The sequence below is a fragment of the Eucyclogobius newberryi genome, unplaced genomic scaffold (assembly GCF_026437365.1).
Source record: "Eucyclogobius newberryi isolate DKJ021-1_F unplaced genomic scaffold, fEucNew1.0.hap1 SCAF_9, whole genome shotgun sequence".
NCBI classification, from domain to species: Eukaryota; Metazoa; Chordata; class Actinopteri; order Gobiiformes; family Gobiidae; genus Eucyclogobius; species Eucyclogobius newberryi.
Window position 1 is genome coordinate 6,883,582 of NW_027316532.1, and position 18,109 is coordinate 6,901,690.

An 18,109-nucleotide genomic window follows, 5' to 3' on the forward strand; every position below is an offset into this window, starting at 1 on the left:
TTCTCTACACAGTTATGAAGTGAAGGAAACGGTTCAAATACATTTTTCATTTTTAATAACATTAACCCCCGGATCGAATCGAAATCGAAACGAAAATCAGATCGAAATCTGAGCGAATCGGATGGGATCTGAGAAATCGGAAAAAAACGATTTTGAAACGTAAAAATCGGAATCAAATCGATTCTTGAAATTTGAATCGAAACCCAGCTCTATGCATAGTACATTATTTATGTTGCGTGGCCTTATGCTAGTTCTGAAAAAGGGCAAAATTATTCTAAAACTGTTGATTGAGATCAAGATTCAGTCATGTTAATCTTTTGAATCGAGAGATCTACAGCCAATCCTTTGTCAGTAAAATGTTTGTCATAGCTTTACATGAATAAACTGGGCCAAATGTTTGTGTTAGATGTATTTATTTTCCCAAAGTCAATTATGACAGACATTTTATTTTGTGTGTTAAAAGAAAAAAATAGATTAGATTCATCGCTATGAGGGGGAAAACGTAATATTTTTTCATTTGTTTTGCCATATTTTTTAGGATGAGGATGATTTATTTTGGAGGCAATGTTAAGGGACTTGGAAATGTTGATTACAATTAATTGGCCCATGTCAACTTTTATGGAATTATTTGGAATGAACAACCACATGAAGATGGATAATTGATAAACACGTTGCATGACAATTTCATTTTTTGGTTAGTTATTTTTACCCTGGTTAAAAACAATGCAATTCATGTATTTATTTAACTTTAAGAGCAAACCTTTGGAAAAACTGACCCCTGAATGTTGGCCCCAAATATCCCCTCTAAGACAAGAGCATGTTGGAGTGAAAATCTGAGGAAGTGTGCCAGTCCAAAGTGGAGCGCAAGTCTAATCCTCAGCCTCCCTCCTCCCTGGACTGCCTCTGGACATTGTCTCATGAAAACACATTGAGCTGTGAAGTTCTGCAGCCCATAGATGCTCCGTCAGTGAGTCATCCTGCTGCTTCCCCCCGGCTCTACACTCCTCAGACGCCTCGTTCCGCTCTGACCCGGGCACACCCCTCCCTTTGGTGCTAATGGGACACTGAGATGAAAGCCAGACCTGCTAACCCCGTCCTCCCCTCTCTCCTTGTGGCGTGGAGAGGTTTTTTGGAGGGTTAGGGTTATGGCAAGCTTTGGTCTGAACATGTGGTCTGGTTCTAATCCTTGTGTAGTCCTTGTGAGTTGGTGCATCCCTGAGTTTACTCCATTATTGTTGCTAGTTTAGTCATTGTTTATTCCGGCCATAGCTACAGGGCAGTTTTGTGAATTATTGAAATCAGATATAGTAATCAAGATTGCTAAAGGTGTACTATATTTCTCTGGTGGAAATATGCTTGCTTTGCCTGTAATTCTCCACCGGAGGGTCGTCAGAAGTATCGAAAATCATATACTCGTCAATACATGAAACTTGACACTCATTTGACCAAGTCCACTATGAAATAACTCTAAAACACATACAAAAAGAAATTTTTTTGGCATTAATAAATCAAAATGACAACAAAGGAATAAACAATTTCTGACTTTCATCAATGATACGCTATTATTCATAAATCTTCTCCATCTAGAAGCCTTCACTCACCATATTTCAACCTTTTATTTGCGTAAAAATTTATTTATAAAGTCGTTTAACCCGTCGAGTAATGGAAAATAATGACTAGCCCTAACTCAGAATTAAAATTTGATTATTTTATTTTTATTCTCCATCTGCCATGTTTGTTTTCACGCAAATGGATCATGCCTTTCTTGGATTGGTTAATCCACCTGTCAATCACGCCCATCAGAAATCGTGAAAACGGCATATACAGTTGTAGTCTATCCATACGCTTTTATAAATCATAGCAAAAACGCATACTCTTGGGACATCTTGTGCTGCTCAGTGGTCGAGTGGATCGCATGCATGTCATGTGGACAGGCTGCAGCGTCGTGACTGCAAATTCGGCTGCATGTCCTCCTGCATGTCACGCTGCACGTCACGCTGCACAGTCGTGTCCAATAAAGCCTACAGGCCAAAAAAAATCCTTTAGAAATAAAATATTCAGTTTCCATTTTGTTCTCATTGCGATTCATCATATGTCCCTGTCCCTCACTGCTTTTGGTTCAGAGAGCGATATTAAGAAATGTAATACCTCAATATTGTTTTTTCAAGATCCGGATAATGATAAAAAGCAAAGACTGTCACTTTTATGTGTTGAAAATCAAAGTGTTAAGCAGGAGATTGCGTCCACAGCCCTGGCACCCTGGCTTCACTTTTCTCTCTCTCTCCTGAATCCAGGCTTTTAGTGGCGCGGTTGTTCTGACACAATAAATGTACAGCATAATGGGCAGAAAGGACGTTTAGATCATAAAACCACAAAGTACAGTGAGGAGTGTGGCTCCAGCGGGTGTGAACACTGAGTGGGCGCGTTAATGTGTTGTGCACGTGTCGGTGCCCACCACGGATACACAAATGTGGATGCATAATAGCCCTGAATATTAGTGCTGCTTTACTGCGTTATGTTACTTAAGCACTAGTTTGTACAAGAGCAAGTATAGAAGAGTGGATTGGAGGAGGACGAGCAGGCGCATGCATGTGTCCAACAGGAAGGGTGCTAATATAGTCCCGTTTCTGAACTGCAACCACTGAGTTTATGACAAATAATAATACATTATGATGATTTCCTATTTTACATCTGTAACAAAGTGACTTTATAGCAAGAGAGTGATTTGTTTTTTGCCTTTACAAAACGCCCTGCGTGTGCCACGTGTAATGCGTGCAGTAAAAATATAAAAACTGATAAAAAATAGCTTATGATGTATTTTTGGGACTCAGACTCGAGCAAAACCTCTGGTGTTATGATAGTAGTCCTGATTTCATCCCTGCTTAGTCCTGTTTCAGTGGGTTAGAGTTAGTCCTGGTTTTGTCCTGTTTCAGTCTGGCTTTAGTCCTGGTTTAGTCCTGTTTCAGTCTTACTTTAGTCCTGGTTTAGTCCTGTTTCAGTCTTGCTTTAGTCCTGGTTTTGTCCCAGGTTTTGTCCTGTTTCAGTCTTGCTTTAGTCCTGGTTTAGTCCTGTTTCAGTCTTGCTTTAGTCCTGGTCCAATCCCAGGTTTTGTCCTGTTTTGGTCCTGCTTGTCAATTCAGGAGAAATGTGCTAAAATCTTTTTAAATGTATTAGTTGAGGTTCAAGAATCCGACAAATACCTGACTGTACGATGACCCACAAAAGTGACAAAATATAACTTTATTCTCTCCTTTGAAAGATTAGAAGTTAGAGCTGCATTTTTAAAACATCAAACAATATGCACATGTTCAAATTTTGCATATCTTCAAAGCAAATATACATTTTTCGATATATTGCCCGCCCCCAGACTCTTGTTATTGTCATCAGTTCCACCTCGTCTCACCTCCTCGTCTCCCCTCCTCGTCTCCCCTCCTCTCCCCTCGTCTCCCCTCCTCTCTCCTCGTCTCCCCTCGTCTCCCCTCCTCTCTCCTCGTCTCCCCTCCTCTCTCCTCGTCTCCCCTCCTCTCTCCTCGTCTCCCCTCCTCTCTCCTCGCGTCTGGAAGAGTTCAGAGTTTTTTGGGTTAAGTGGGGAGCAGCGCGCCTCTCGGCATCATTAGTTTAATCTTAAAGGAGTACTCCCCCACACGCTGCTGCTAAAGCTAACCTTAACACACTCCTTATATTTATTTCCCGTGGATATGGGCCAGTGGGGTAGAGACGGGGGCGAGGAGGGGGACGAGGGAATCCTGCTCCAGTCTAGACGCTAATTATCATCCAAATTAATAAACCCAGTTGTGAGGCGCAATTAATAATACGTTATTTGTTTGGCTCCCGTTTGACGCATTGCATTTTCTCCCCCCTCTGCGCTAAACAAAAAGCTAGGACGGCTCGGCGTACGATAGGAACAGACAATTAAATGATTAAACGGCGCTAATTGCTTTTCCTATCTTCTGTTTCTGGGTCTGTCAGGAGGAATAGGCATCAGACAAAATCATTTCGCCGTAGATATCTCTATAAATAAGAATCTGATGTTATTCTATTGGTAAACACAGCAGCATAAAGCGTGTATTTCTATAGCAGGATTAGCAAGCCAGACAGCCGCTAAGTCGCTGAATAGTGCAATATAAAGGATCTATTACTGTTCTCAATAGGCAGAAGGTGGATAACGGACAAACATAATCCAGGATTTGTGAAGTTGGCTGGTGTTAAACAAGATGTAAAAAGCGATCAGCTGCTGACGTGTTGTTAGTGCATTTTAAGTCTACGTTTCCATACATTACAAAGCAAAACTTTGGAAATGCAAATTGTATGAAGCACAATGTTTGGTTTGGATCACGTTCTCTTCATGCTTTTATCCTTCAGTCATTTTCCTGCAGTTCAGTTACAGTCAGGGATGCACCCGCACGGTTGCATAGCGCTCTGTGGCCCGCACTCGCATCCGCACAAACAAACTGAGCAGCCACGACCTAGGGACGGCATCACGTCGTGGCGTTTGTTTATGTCGGGCTGAAGTGCTAACGCTGTCGGAGCGGAGGAAATGAGCCCAGTGGCACGCAGCGTCTCCGATATACGCGCTCCTCTGCCAGGTTTTGCATTGAACAGCGGTGTGTAGCAGGAGAGCGCTGTCCAAGGTAAGCGTAGCATTATCCAAGGTAAGTGTGGACCCGCCGTGTTCGGAGCAGTTTATTCACGTTTTTGTTCACATCAGCACACATGGCAAGGCCCGTATACTAAAGCCATGCTCTACCAAACATGGTGAGTGCCTGCATGTGTCACTCGTTTTTCAAATAATTGCTAGTAAGCACAGCTATGTGGGAGGGGATAGGGGTAGGTGAAAACGGGGATTTTCTGAGCACTCGATCCTCAGTTATAGCAATCGGAATACAACTTTGAGTAAACTAATGATGAGGAAACACTGTTGAAACAAGGCTAAAAGATAATTTAAGTTGATTTTGCATAATATGTTCCCAGTAAACATACTGTAAGTTAAATGCCATAATGTGGAGCAGTCCAGACAAAGCAAGCTTACTTTTTAAAGTAAAAGTAGCACGTTAGAGTATTCATGCGTTGCAATTACCGATAATTATTCCCATATTGCACTCATTGTGTCCATTTTTGCTACGCTGAAGGCTCCTTTTAATAAGCAGAACAGGAGCAGCCACTGTGTTGGAAAATAACAACGATGTGCATTCATGTTCACGTTAACTGCCCCATATCTAATAAAAAAAATGTACAGGCCAATAATAATAATGTTTAATAATAAGGAAAAGGGAAAAGAACATGAATGTGGCTTTGTTTAGTCTGTGTGAGGCTTTGGGAGCGCACACATCAGCGCCTGTGCACATAAAGTCTGCCCAAAACTCAAGCTGCTGCTCGCTTTTCTCCTCACTCACGACTTTGTAAATAACCGTGGACTCCTGTGGGAGGACGAGTGGAAGGAGGTAAGACGTGGGGTCAGAGGAGGGTCCGCACGTGGACAAGGAAAAGGAAGAGAGGTGCTGTAAGAGTCTGCGTTTAGTAAAGTAACTAGTACTTGATGTTGTGAATCTTTGCCATGGTCCACAACACATTATGCCCTATAATTGAACGTTTTTTTCTATTCTCAGCTATAAATGAACTGCTGCTTAACCTTTTCAATGTGCTAAGGGGCTCAATGTGGTCAGGCTCCTGTCTTTAAACTGTCAAGTGACTGAGACCACTGCAGTACATGAATGCCCTATAGGGGCTGAACAAAATTAGACACTTATTTGCCATAGAACAATGTGAGTAGTCAACAAAGTATAGATAATATACTTGATGCTGTTAAAACGTTTTACCATGTAGTGTTGTCGAGTTGGGGATTTCAATGTAGTTTTTGGACCCTTCCTATTCCCCTAAGTCATGAATCACTGGCTGTACTTTTCTTGGGAAAGGCGGTATTGTCAAAAAACACATGCAATACTTTCAAGTTTTAAGACTTTTTTTCACCTTTTATTTATCAACCTCTAAACTTGTATTATATTTATTTATTTACTTTTTTTTTTTTTTACCTTACTAGGCTAGAAAAGCTATTACTAAATTTTTTGTCAATGTTTAATTTACCAGTAAAATAATTGGTAATTGTGGTATTAAATTGGAATGAATGATCTCTTAAGCTAAGAACAAGAATGGTTTAGGAACAAGTATGCATTAAAAAGATTAAAAAGCAAAAGTCATTGTACAATAACAAATCAGCATCAAAGAAGGTTTGTGACACAGGATTCTGACCAATGCATTGGGTTCCATACTAAAACATACGTAAAATATGCCTGTACATTTCTTGATTGAAGCTAAATCGTACACAGGGAAATTACAATAACATTTAGAAAAATATCACACCTTGTTTGGTAATCACAGTGCCAAGTTTCTGCTTTTTTAAGTCAAGTTTGCAGCGTTTTTCCCCACATTTTTAGATCATTTCATTATTCCAACAAGCATACATTCAAAATACCATTACATGTACATTTTAATTATTATCCTTGCATACAACACACCTTTTATAACTGCAAATATGATATAGTAACATCATGAGAAAAACCCATACATACTTTGTTTTTCTTGGCAGTTGATTGGAAAGACTGTAAGCGAGTGCGATATGATGGTATTCGATTGTGAAGGATTGGCTGTCAGAGTGGGCTAGATATTCCTACGCTGCATTTTACTTTGAAGTTCTCTGCTGACACAAACTAAACTCGCGTTTGCTTTTCGTCATAGTTCAGGAACACGTCATAGTTCAGTTTCACACTGACCTTGCTTACCTCATGTAAATTTGTCGCAAGTCAATGAAAATCAAGTAAACGGCGGCTATACTGATAAAGTATTGATTTGTATTCAAAAATAAGCCCATCATTACTTAAAATGTCTCAAAAAAAGTGTCACATTTTTTATAATTTTTTGAAATACACTAATATTTTTTTAGTTTATCTGCCCATATTTAATCCTTGGATCAGTTGAAGCTGGGGTGACCTCTATGCGCTAACATTTTTTAGCGGTTACACGGATTACATTGGAAATTTGAGCAGTGAATGGCAAAATTGTTTGTGAGGGATGAAATTTCTCTCCGGTAAGAACTCAAAACACAACACTTAAAAAGAACTTGTACATTTGTCTGTGTTGAGGAAATAAGTAGATGCGGCTCAAAAACATCTCCCCTTGTCATTCGCCAACGAGGAAGTGAAATTTCACAAGAGGTAAAAAATTAGCTCTTCCGTGATGAACTATTTATCATTTTTGGCTACATTCAAAACATATTTATCGTAACTGCATTTTAGTTCAATGAGTCATCCAACCTGTCAGAGGCACTCAGAGGAAAGAGGATAATGCCAAACAGCAAACCATCCCGCACTTATCACTACGACTCTGGAAATGTCAACTCCGGGTGTGAAATGTACGCAAACAACCAACCGATCGTCATTTGAGCTGAAGTCGGTCACGTTCGTTTTAGGGGTTAATCACTTAATCCCCGTTGCTCACTAAAATATACATCTTGTAACATATAAAACATATATGTGGACTGTAGGTCACTTTATGTTTTGATTGAAGTAAAATATGAATGGTCGAATCCTAAAAAATGCATTAAATTGGGTTTAAAAGATTTGCTTTTACCCGTCATTGAACCACTTCATACAAGAAAAGCATAAATAAAAACGGTGTCAAATTGTCATATAACTGGTTCACTTGTTTATCAAATCGTGGGCGTCTTTTTATTTTAGGTCAGCAAAAGAAGAAATCTATTCATGTCCGACTGGAAGATTTAGCTGGTTGTGATTTGGCATTTCATGTAATGTTAATCACGTTGTTGAAGGGAGGCTGGTCCACGTGACACTCTGGTTGGAAGTGTTGAAAGAACGTTACTTTTCATAATAAGACGAATACACAAAACACAGCTGTGAACTATGGGAAAACTCCTATATGTGGAATGTAGGTCACTCTATGGGAAATGAGCCTTGGAATGTTTAGCATATGAAAAAAAGGGACTAAACTGTGAAATAAACTGTGGGATGCAGGTCTGAAAGTCACTATTACAGAAATATTTCTTAAAAGCAAGGGACTGAACAACAGTGCAAGTATCAAACTGACTACGTTTCAGATCCAGGAACGATACTTAACCCACTACACCGCTGCATCTCTATTCAACAGTTTATTTTTTTAGTTTCTAACCATGCCATAATGGTTCCCCCAATCATTTATTTACTCTAATTTGTATATCATCATTTCTCTGTGTTTCCATGGTCCTATACTTGGTCTGCTGGGTCACACTACCACCATACAATCACTGAATACCACAGAAAATATAATAATACATCGTATGCCGAATGTTTGACGAAGTACAAAAGTGATCAAACGTCTTCTTATTTGATTTCTCAACACGGGCCTTGTCTGAGCCACGTTTTGACCGTGTCTGCTCTCCTCAGGTCACTGTTGTGTTCGGAGCAGCCAGCGGGATCCTTTCAGACGAGTGCCAGAGAGGTTTCACACAAGAGGAGTACGTCATCGAGATGGACCGAGAACTGCAGAGGGGCCAGGCGCTCGGCAACGGTCAGTAAACCCCCCCAAAACACACTAAAAACACCCCACACGAGCACTGGAGGGTACAGACATTTGGATGCATGCTGTAATTAAGGTTTTAGTGTTGTTTTTAGGGCCGACACAAAGTTAATCGATTATTGAAACAGTTGTCAACTAGTTTAGTCATCGAATAATTGTTAACTGGTCAATGCAGGTTCCAGAACATGCCATGAGCTGAGGAAATCTGTTTTTGTGACTCAAATTGAGCCACAAGTGCATACAAATTAGGCGTAAAATGTGTAAGTTTTTTGTGTTTTTCATAGAAGTAAATTTAGATACAATCTTTTCAACAAGTGACTTTTACGTTATGGACAACTAATCGATAATGGAAAGAATCATTGCCAGACTAATCATGAGCAAAATGATTGTTCGTTGCAGCCTTAGTTGTCCTGATATTCATTCATTTCAAACTTGATTGTGATGCTAAAGAAAAGGCTTGATTACTGAAAATGTAAAACACCTTTTCATTTCAGACAGTAATTCACCAGTTGAAACAATTGGATATCACTTTATAATAACTACACTTTAATTAGCTTAATAAAGCATGAACTAAAATGTATTTCATAATGGACAAATACCCTAACATTAATCCTAACCATATCTCCTCAAGAAAGTAGTAACTAAACCTGAATCAGTATTTGTTGTGGTAAAATAACTTCAAACTCAATTTTGGTACAAAGGGAAATGCTTGATACTCGATACCAATATTAATACGACAATGATGATAAAAACACTCCTTTTCTACTCAAAATACCGTATTTACCGGAGTATAAGTCGCACTAGCCAAGAAAATTATAGCATAATAGTGAAGAAAAAAACATATATAAGTTGCAGTGGGGGTTGAAGTCGCTCCGAAGTATATAAATATAAATATAAGTACAAGTCGCACCCCAGCCAAAACTATAAAAAAGCGACTTTTAGTCTGGAAAATACGGTAATAGCAATTTGCCCGGTCTTATTTTGATCTGACATATATTAAGACACATAAACAAAGACACACAAAACCTAAAATTGCTCATAAAACCAGTAGTTTTATTATCAATCAGTATCTGTGTACACATTCTGTACAGCCCCAGTGTAGTAAGTAGTAAGTATTGGTATTGGAATTCGGTTTGCAATTTTTCTAAAGTCTTGGAGCATTAACATTTGAAAGTGCTAAACTAATGCAACCATCTTGTCAACAGATATTTGTTATGAGTCATTCTGTTCGAAGTATGTTTAGCATTGTCTTAGCTAAACAATTTCCGCCTTTGCCATTTACTAATTGCTGCCTTTCAAATTGTGTTTTCGCGTTGCCGGTGATTAATCTCGCAGCTCTAGCCGTAAGCCCCCTCCCTGTCTGCGGGGGTGCTAGTGGGGGATGGGTGCGTGAGTGCGTTGAGATTTGGGCCATAATGGATCTTCAAGTGCGGTGAACTTTGCCAGACTGAGCCGGCTCCAGGATTAGACGGAGAGGCTGCGTTGAGCGGATAAGAGGCTGCAGACGGAGGGCCGTGCGCGGGAAAGACAACATGGCAGCAGTGGGCGTGCTGGAGCTTTGGTGTGCCAGGAAATTAAAAAAGTTGAAAGGAAAGGAAACTTGTTACAAGAAGTGTACAAGACTAAATTCATTGGTTCAAGGGCACATACTATGGGCAAGTGTCTTTTATTGAGCTTTTAATCATCTTATAACCTCGTTCCCTCATCAAAAACATACCTGGAATTGTCTTCATTGTGTTCATACTCCAGTTTTTCATAGATTCAATCTGGAGATCTTCTGTCCTGTTTTTAAGTCCTCAAATCATTGGCAGACTTGTCCCGCCTACTTACCTTCTGCCTTTAGCGTCATTTTCTTTTTTTTTTGTGTTCTTTTTTACCCTAAGAGATGCTTTTACAATATATTCTGAGGAAAACAGATTGGCCTGTTTCTGTTTGTTTTTTTATTTTGAAAAATAAAATTATACAAAAAAAGAAACCAATCTGGTATGGCCCCTTTAAACTTTTCAGGTTCTTAGTATTGAACAATAACATAAATAAATACATTATAGTTTTACAGTCTGTTCATTGTAAATAGCTTTATTGATCTCATACGGCTTAATAATAGTAACAGGTTCATTGACTTCCTGTTCAAAACTGAAACGCCAACTTCAGAACCCCGCCTCTTCAAAACCCCGCCTCTTCAAAACCCCACCCCTTCAAAACCCCGCCTCTTCAAAACCCCGCCTCTTCGAAACCCCACCTCTTCAAAACCCCGCCTCTTCAAAACCCCACCCCTTCAAAACCCCGCCCCTTCAAAACCCCGCCTCTTCAAAACCCCACCCCTTCAAAACCCCGCCCCTTCAAAACCCCGCCTCTTCAAAACCCCGCCTCTTCGAAACCCCGCCTCTTCAAAACCCCGCCCCTTCGAAACCCCGCCTCTTCGAAACCCCGCCTCTTCGAAACCCCACCCCTTCAAAACCCCGCCTCTTCAAAACCCCGCCTCTTCAAAACCCCGCCCCTTCAAAACCCCGCCTCTTCAAAACCCCGCCCCTTCAAAACTCCGCCTCTTCAAAACCCCGCCTCTTCAAAACCCAGCCTCTTCAAAACCCCGCCTCTTCAGAACCCCGCCCCTTCAGAACCCCGCCCTCTTCAAAACCCCGCCTCTTCAAAACCCCGCTTCTTCAAAACCCCACCCCTTCAAAACCCCGCCTCTGCAAAACCCCGCCTCTTCAAAACCCCGCCTCTTCAAAACCCCGCCTCTTCAAAACCCCGCCCCTTCAAAACCCCGCCCCTTCAAAACCCCGCCCCTTCAAAACCCCGCCCCTTCAAAACCCCGCCCCTTCAAAACCCCGCCCCTTCAAAATCCAGCCTCTTCAAAACCCCGCCTCTTCAAAACCCCGCCCCTTCAAAACCCCGCCCCTTCAAAACCCCGCCTCTTCAAAACCCCGCCTCTTCAAAATCCAGCCTCTTCAAAACCCCGCCTCTTCAAAACCCCGCCCCTTCAAAACCCCGCCCCTTCAAAACCCCGCCCCTTCAAAATCCAGCCTCTTCAAAACCCCGCCTCTTCAAAACCCCGCCTCTTCAAAACCCCGCCCCTTCAAAACCCCGCCCCTTCAAAACCCCGCCTCTTCGAAACCCCGCCTCTTCATAGTCACATTTCATCATGACGAAAAGCGGATTGTCATTTACATGTTCTTATTTTTGAAAAGCAGCTCCGTGACATAATGATAATGAAAAATAATAAGAATAATAGTCTCATTTGAGTAAAGTAACCTGGTAAGCAGATAATAAAAGCCCAACTATCGGAACTTAAAAGCTGAAAAATGTGAATATGATTGGCCATTTTAGATGATTTATAGAATTGAATGCTTTTACTTTTAGGGGTTATTATCATTATTATTGGGAGTACCTCTTTTAGCGACAAGTGTCATGTTGTTTCTGGGTGGAAGGTGTGAACTTCTCATCTCTTCTTCTCTTTTGTGTGTTCCTTTCCTTTTGCACACGTCCTGCTCGCGACACTTTCAGACTTATTTTGTCCCCCAGATAAGCCTCAGAGCGAAATCACTGTTTTCAACACAAACTCCAGCTTAAAACACACAAAGACTCACTGTATTTGAAATGATAATGTTAATTTTGGACGTATAAAAGGTTTTAAATTGCATAATCGATCAACGTGATGCAACACTGACAATATTTTTGGGGAAAACAGTTTGAAAACATTTCCGTTTGTTCCAAAGACAGTCCCAAGAAGTCGAGTAAAGTTTTTAATACAAAGTTTATATGCATCTGTGTCACATAATTCATCAGAAACACGAATTCAAGCCCAGAATTTGGCATGAATTATTAAATAAGACGGTAGTGAAACAATCGTGTCAGAATAAATACTATATTATTTATTTATAGAGAACTGTAGAAAATACAATAATAAGACCTTTCCCAAGTGGCTCTTTTGTTCTTCTCTATATCTTGCAAAAACAAAGTTGCTTGGGTTTGTTTTTAAATTGCTTTGTGTCCTGACATTGCTTCTGTTCCATAGTCTCGCTCCATAAACTGTAATAAAGACATTTTTCAAAGTGATTTTGTGCCATTTTGCCCTGACTTTATACCAAAATTGCATCGTTTGGAAACCATTTACGTCATAATACTTTACAATTCTTGATTTTTCGAAAAAGCAGGTTGCGTTTGTGCCTTTTTGTGGTTATTTTGATAGTTTATTCATGAATTTAAACGTCAACCAAGACATTTACGTGCACTTTGTAGCTCGACCCATAGTTCAAATATCGTCTAAATATTGTTATCTATATCATGTCATCATATCCCGCCCCTGATTGCTGTGTTTATTTACTCTTTGTTGACAATGTCGTGACCTGTCCCATGTCTTTGATGTCTCCGAAAGGTTCATTTTCTTGATTCTGCTGCAGCTGAACATTGTCAATCACAGCGGGTCAGTCTTTGCTCTCCACTCCTCCATACATGTTCTCGTCATGTAATTATCCGCGCAAATAGATTTATTGGCTCGCGGTGTGAGCGCGGCGGAGGAAGCGAGCTGTCTCCGTTTGATGTCTCTCTATGTATTTCTGCTCATTTGGGTTTATCTCACAAACCAAACGGTGGAGCTGCCCTGGATTCGCACCAGGCTTCCCCTCTGATATTCTCTCAATGCATATTTATCAAACTACATTTTCTTAAAAGCTGAATGATTAATAGCTTGAACTGAGATTGTAATTTGTGTGTTTAAAATATTCAGTTTTATTCAAATCTATTGAACTTGTTTTTGTGTAGCCATGAACGGAGGTTTAGAATGTGACGTTTAGGGCCCCACTGATTTATCGGTTCAATAAAATGTCGTGAACATGATTATATTTTAGATTTTATTTAATATTTTGCCTTTTTTCCCCCAGTTTGACCATTTTTGTAAAGTTTATTGTAGCACTTCCTGGTTGGAAGCAAATGCGACATAAGTAGAGGTAATTCCACAACTGTTCTGGCAAAACATAAACAAGGGCCAAAATCCATATAAATGACACAATAGTTATGATTTTACAATAAATATGACAATAACACCTTTAATTTAGATGTTTAGTGAACATTTAAACTGTCAGAAAACTGTCAGTTTGGTGTAAATTGTCTCGTATTGTCTTGTATTTTTCCAGCGGCACGTCGCATATTGATGACATCACAGAGGGATTACGTTTTAGAATTTAGCACTATTTCCTGTCATTTTAAAGTTTTATTTTTCAACATTTCTTCACAAACGGCAACGTCACAAATGTAAAACTAAATTACATATACCCATAAACAGCTTTGACCTACTGCACGTGTATGGATTAATCACGTTAATGTGGTCATTCGTGCAAATTAACACAATAAAAACGTCAATATTGGCTGATTAATTGTATTTGGCATGTCCTACTCCTTTAAAGTGCATATGACTTACTTAGTTTGGTGGGATAGTACGTGTGGTAAATATTTTGTATTTTGTAAGTTGCAGTTAGTAAAGAAAAATTACAGAAATTGGTGCTAAACTCTAAAAATCCATATTGGTCAGGCCCTTGTTTAAAGTAATGGTTGTTATTGAATACTTGACTGATCAGTGGTATCCTTAATCTTATGTTGCCTGTAAAATATTGTTGTATTTTGAATCCCATCTCTAGTCGTGAAGGTGTAAATCTGCACTGCAAGACACTGAAATCACTATTTGTCGGACAAACTACAATGATATTCAATCCCAAAACCTGCACGATATTCTGGTTGCATTTCAAACAGCTCGTTTTTATACAAATCCTCGCCTGACTCGCCAAACTCGGTGCGATAGTGGGTCACAGAAGCGTCAGCGGGACAACTCTGAGGTGATGCAGAGTTTTGTGCTTGGCTGGTTTTGTTTGAAGGCTGCGGAGTGGAAAACAGGCTGACAGAACAAGATAATCCAGGGTCAAACGGACACAATCTGGACAATAGAAAGAACTGTTTTGGTTTTATTCAGTAGTATTTTCGTGCGTAATAATAATTAAAATGTCCTTATTCATTATGATTTTGCGTTTGTCGAGTTGTTCTGTTTTATTGTGGCTCTTTATGTTAATCCTTCATTTCTTATTTTTAGTGAAAGAGACCAGAAAAGAAAACCATGAATAGAAAATTAAATCATTCTTGTGGGTTTCTTGTGTCATTATGATATAATTACTTAGTCATAAAAGCTCTTCTCTCAGCACATGGCGTGTTTTGGACTCTCTGTATTGTCCAACAAATAATGATTCAGTTACAAAATGTGTCAGCCCTGCACATGATTAAGTCTCCTCACAGAAAGAAGGTCTTGGGTTCGATTCCTGGACAACACATTCTTTCTGTGTGCTCCGTTTTCTCTCATCAACCTAAACTAAATTACAGTCGCTTTAGGGACTGATTTGACTGTATATTGTTGTAAGTGTATTGCTTTTTTTTGTTGTTATTATTTCATTCTGTGTTTTTTATGAAGCACTTTGTGACTTCTGTCTGTGAAAAGTGCTATACAAATCAAATGTATTTTCCATACTATAAGTTGCACCTTTTTTCATAGTTTTGGCCGGGTTGCAACTTATACTTATATACTTATACTCCGGAGCGACTTATATGTGATATTATTTGTTATTTTCACACTTGCGACTGCAATTCATACTCCAGTGCAACTTATATATGTTTTTTTCTTCTAAATATTCTATCTATCTTCAAATATGGTACTTAAACATGCACAACAGGCTAATCCAGGGGTATCCAAACTGTTTATTTTTTTATTTTATCTTTGCCTCTTCTTGAATGAACCCAAATTTTATATATATATATATATATATATATATATATATATATATATATATATATATATATATATATATATATATATATATATATATATATATATATATACATTTTTTGTTGTTTGTTGTTGCATATTTAAGTATTTTTTCCACTATAACCTGAATCAAAATTGTTATAAATAGCAAAATATAAATTTAATTCTGCCAACTGCACTCATCCAAGTTGCTTCTTCACACTCTTGGATGAGCGTCTAACCCGGGAAATCAAAAATATCTTAATATTCTAGCACATGTTAAAACAGTTTATGCAGTGTTCTCTGTTTAATTATGCAGCGCTCGGTTCGCAGCAGTGTCTCCCTGTTGCCATGACGACACACTGTGCCTGTTTGTTCAGTTTGGTTCAAAATGACAGGGGCCTCATCTCGCTCGGCACGTTTGACTGTGCAACCTTTACAGTCGTTAGCACACTTAGTAAAACTCGTCGGCTGCGCGATGGAAGTCTCACTCGGCAACAAAAAGAATCAGTGAAAAAAGTTGAAAAATTATATTAATACATTCCTTCTTTTGATTGATTACAATTTTTTATTTATTTTCTGTGTATAAAAACAAAGAAATATGTCTTATGATCTAAATTAGAGCGGCTCAATATATCACTAAATGATCAATATTGCAAACTAAAGAAATATTTTTATTATGAAAAGGCAGATTTTATTAAAGATTTTCTTTATTTTGTCTAAATTAGCCTTGAATGATTCTTTTTTGTCTCTATCAAGTTTTTTTTCCAATGCAGTTTTGCTAATAACACTTTTTTTGTTTTTGAATTCTTCAAATATTGCAATAATATCATTATCGCAGCAACTATTGTACTGCACATATTGCATAATGTTCAATATTGTGCAGCCCAAGTCTTAATTGCATGAACATAAACAAGACTTTAACACAAAAATAATCACATTTATTCCACCAAAGTCTGAACTCTGCTCCCACAGAGGATCGGCTGCAGAGTTGATGAAAATGCCTGAGCTGATTAACTTTTCACAGTTTTAGATGTATTTAGATGGACTTTGAATGGATAAAAAAGAAAACTCAACAGAAAATTGCAGTTAAAAAGTCGACTCAAAATCAAACGCGCGTCCGGAATCCGCTTGGTTGTCGAAAGTATTATAAATCACATAATCAATACTAAAAGTAGTATCAAAACCAGATGCTCATTTCAGTACAAATTCTGACCACAGTTTTATCAGAACCAGTGAATCAAATTTGAAATATTAGTATTAAGACACGACAATCTGCTGCGCACATGCTCTGTATCGCAAGATTGATTCTGACAATTTGCTGAATGTCCTCCCCTCCCTTCACCTTATCCCGGAAGTTTCCATGGTGAACTGTTCCCCTCTTTCCAGTTTACAGATTTTGCGTAGAGCGGCACAAAGGTTCCACACAGATTTCAAAGCCGTTTTCAAAGCCATTCAGAGAAACATGGGTGCATTGTTGATTGTGAACGCTGAACATTTTACTCAAATCTACCTACTTTACGTTATATTTTGTCGGCAAGACTTTTCTCTAATTCATGCAGAACCAGAAGTGCCAAATCAACACAAGCGTGGATCGGTAGCAGTCTTTCGTAAAACCGAGCGTGGCGGAATAAATCTAAATTCAGTTCGGAACAAGATATTCAAAATGTCTACGTCTTCAATTTTTGCAGCGTGTACATGATTTTGAAACTTGGCCTCGTAGCCGCGCTTCACCGAGCATCGCCAAGCTCTTTGTCGATGGGTTAATTGGCGCAGAGGCTGAGCGCGTTCAGACTGTGTGACGGGCGCCGGAGCGAAAAGAGGTCGGCGAGTTCCACCGCGGACGCAAACAGGACGAAGCACAAACAATGAGGGTTATCACGTCCGCTGTGTTTTTATCCAAACCACGCAACGCAACTCGGGGTCAGTCAGAAACGTAGCCATTTAGTCTGCGGAAGAAGATCGGGTGACGAAAATGCATGTCCTGATCATGACAGTTCAGATGTCATTTTCGCAATCCATCAGAATGAACTAAAAGATAGCAGAGAATCCAACTTTTGCCAAATCCAGTTGAGAGAAGAGTACGCAGATATTTCCCAGCCTTAATATCAGACTACACCTTTCAGTAGAACAAAGGGAGTGTTATTATATTCAAGATTTTTCCAAACATTTTGCCTGTTTTTTTCCAATTTGGCAGTTTTTATGACGTTTGTAATGTTGCTTCCTGGTTTGACAAGGTCGACAAATGTGACATACGTAGGTAGAGGTGATTCCGCAACTGTTACTTAGCAACCAGATTGTACACAAGGGCCAAAATCCATTTCTTAAGCAAGGATCACGCCACTTTAAAGATGCGCAAATAGCAATTATTTACTGATGTGAGTTGGAACTGCAGGTCGATGGCTGGGACGAGAGGGGGATCCGTCCCGGCGATATGCCCAGCCGGTTCAGGACCATGTAATCCAAGAAAAACGTTGACACTGGAGTACCACCCGCTCTAAGCCAGATCTAAAACAGGACTACTCTAGGTCCACACGATGTCTTAAAGAGGTATAGAATAGGAGTACGCAATTGTTTTACTAGTTCTAAACAAGAACAAACCCAAAAGAGAACATTACAAATTACATTGACATTATTTTCAGTAATAAATATTTTAATTGAGTAATAAGATAAGATAAGATAAGATAATCCTTTATTGTCCACACATGGGGAAATTTCATTGATACAACGCAGGTAGATACAGAGGAAAAAGACAGATAACAG

The 18,109-nt window shown here is 39.3% G+C and overlaps 1 protein-coding gene across 1 annotated transcript in view; it reads left to right on the top strand.

The window, feature by feature from the left end:
* Positions 1 to 18,109, top strand: part of LOC140353674 (cadherin-2-like) — a 143,843-nt gene that overhangs the window by 11,219 nt on the left and 114,515 nt on the right. Inside the window, exon 2 of the mRNA XM_072438341.1 lies at positions 8,433 to 8,556. Within this exon, the coding sequence (XP_072294442.1) occupies positions 8,433 to 8,556 (124 nt within the window). The remainder of the gene's footprint in view (positions 1 to 8,432; positions 8,557 to 18,109) is intronic.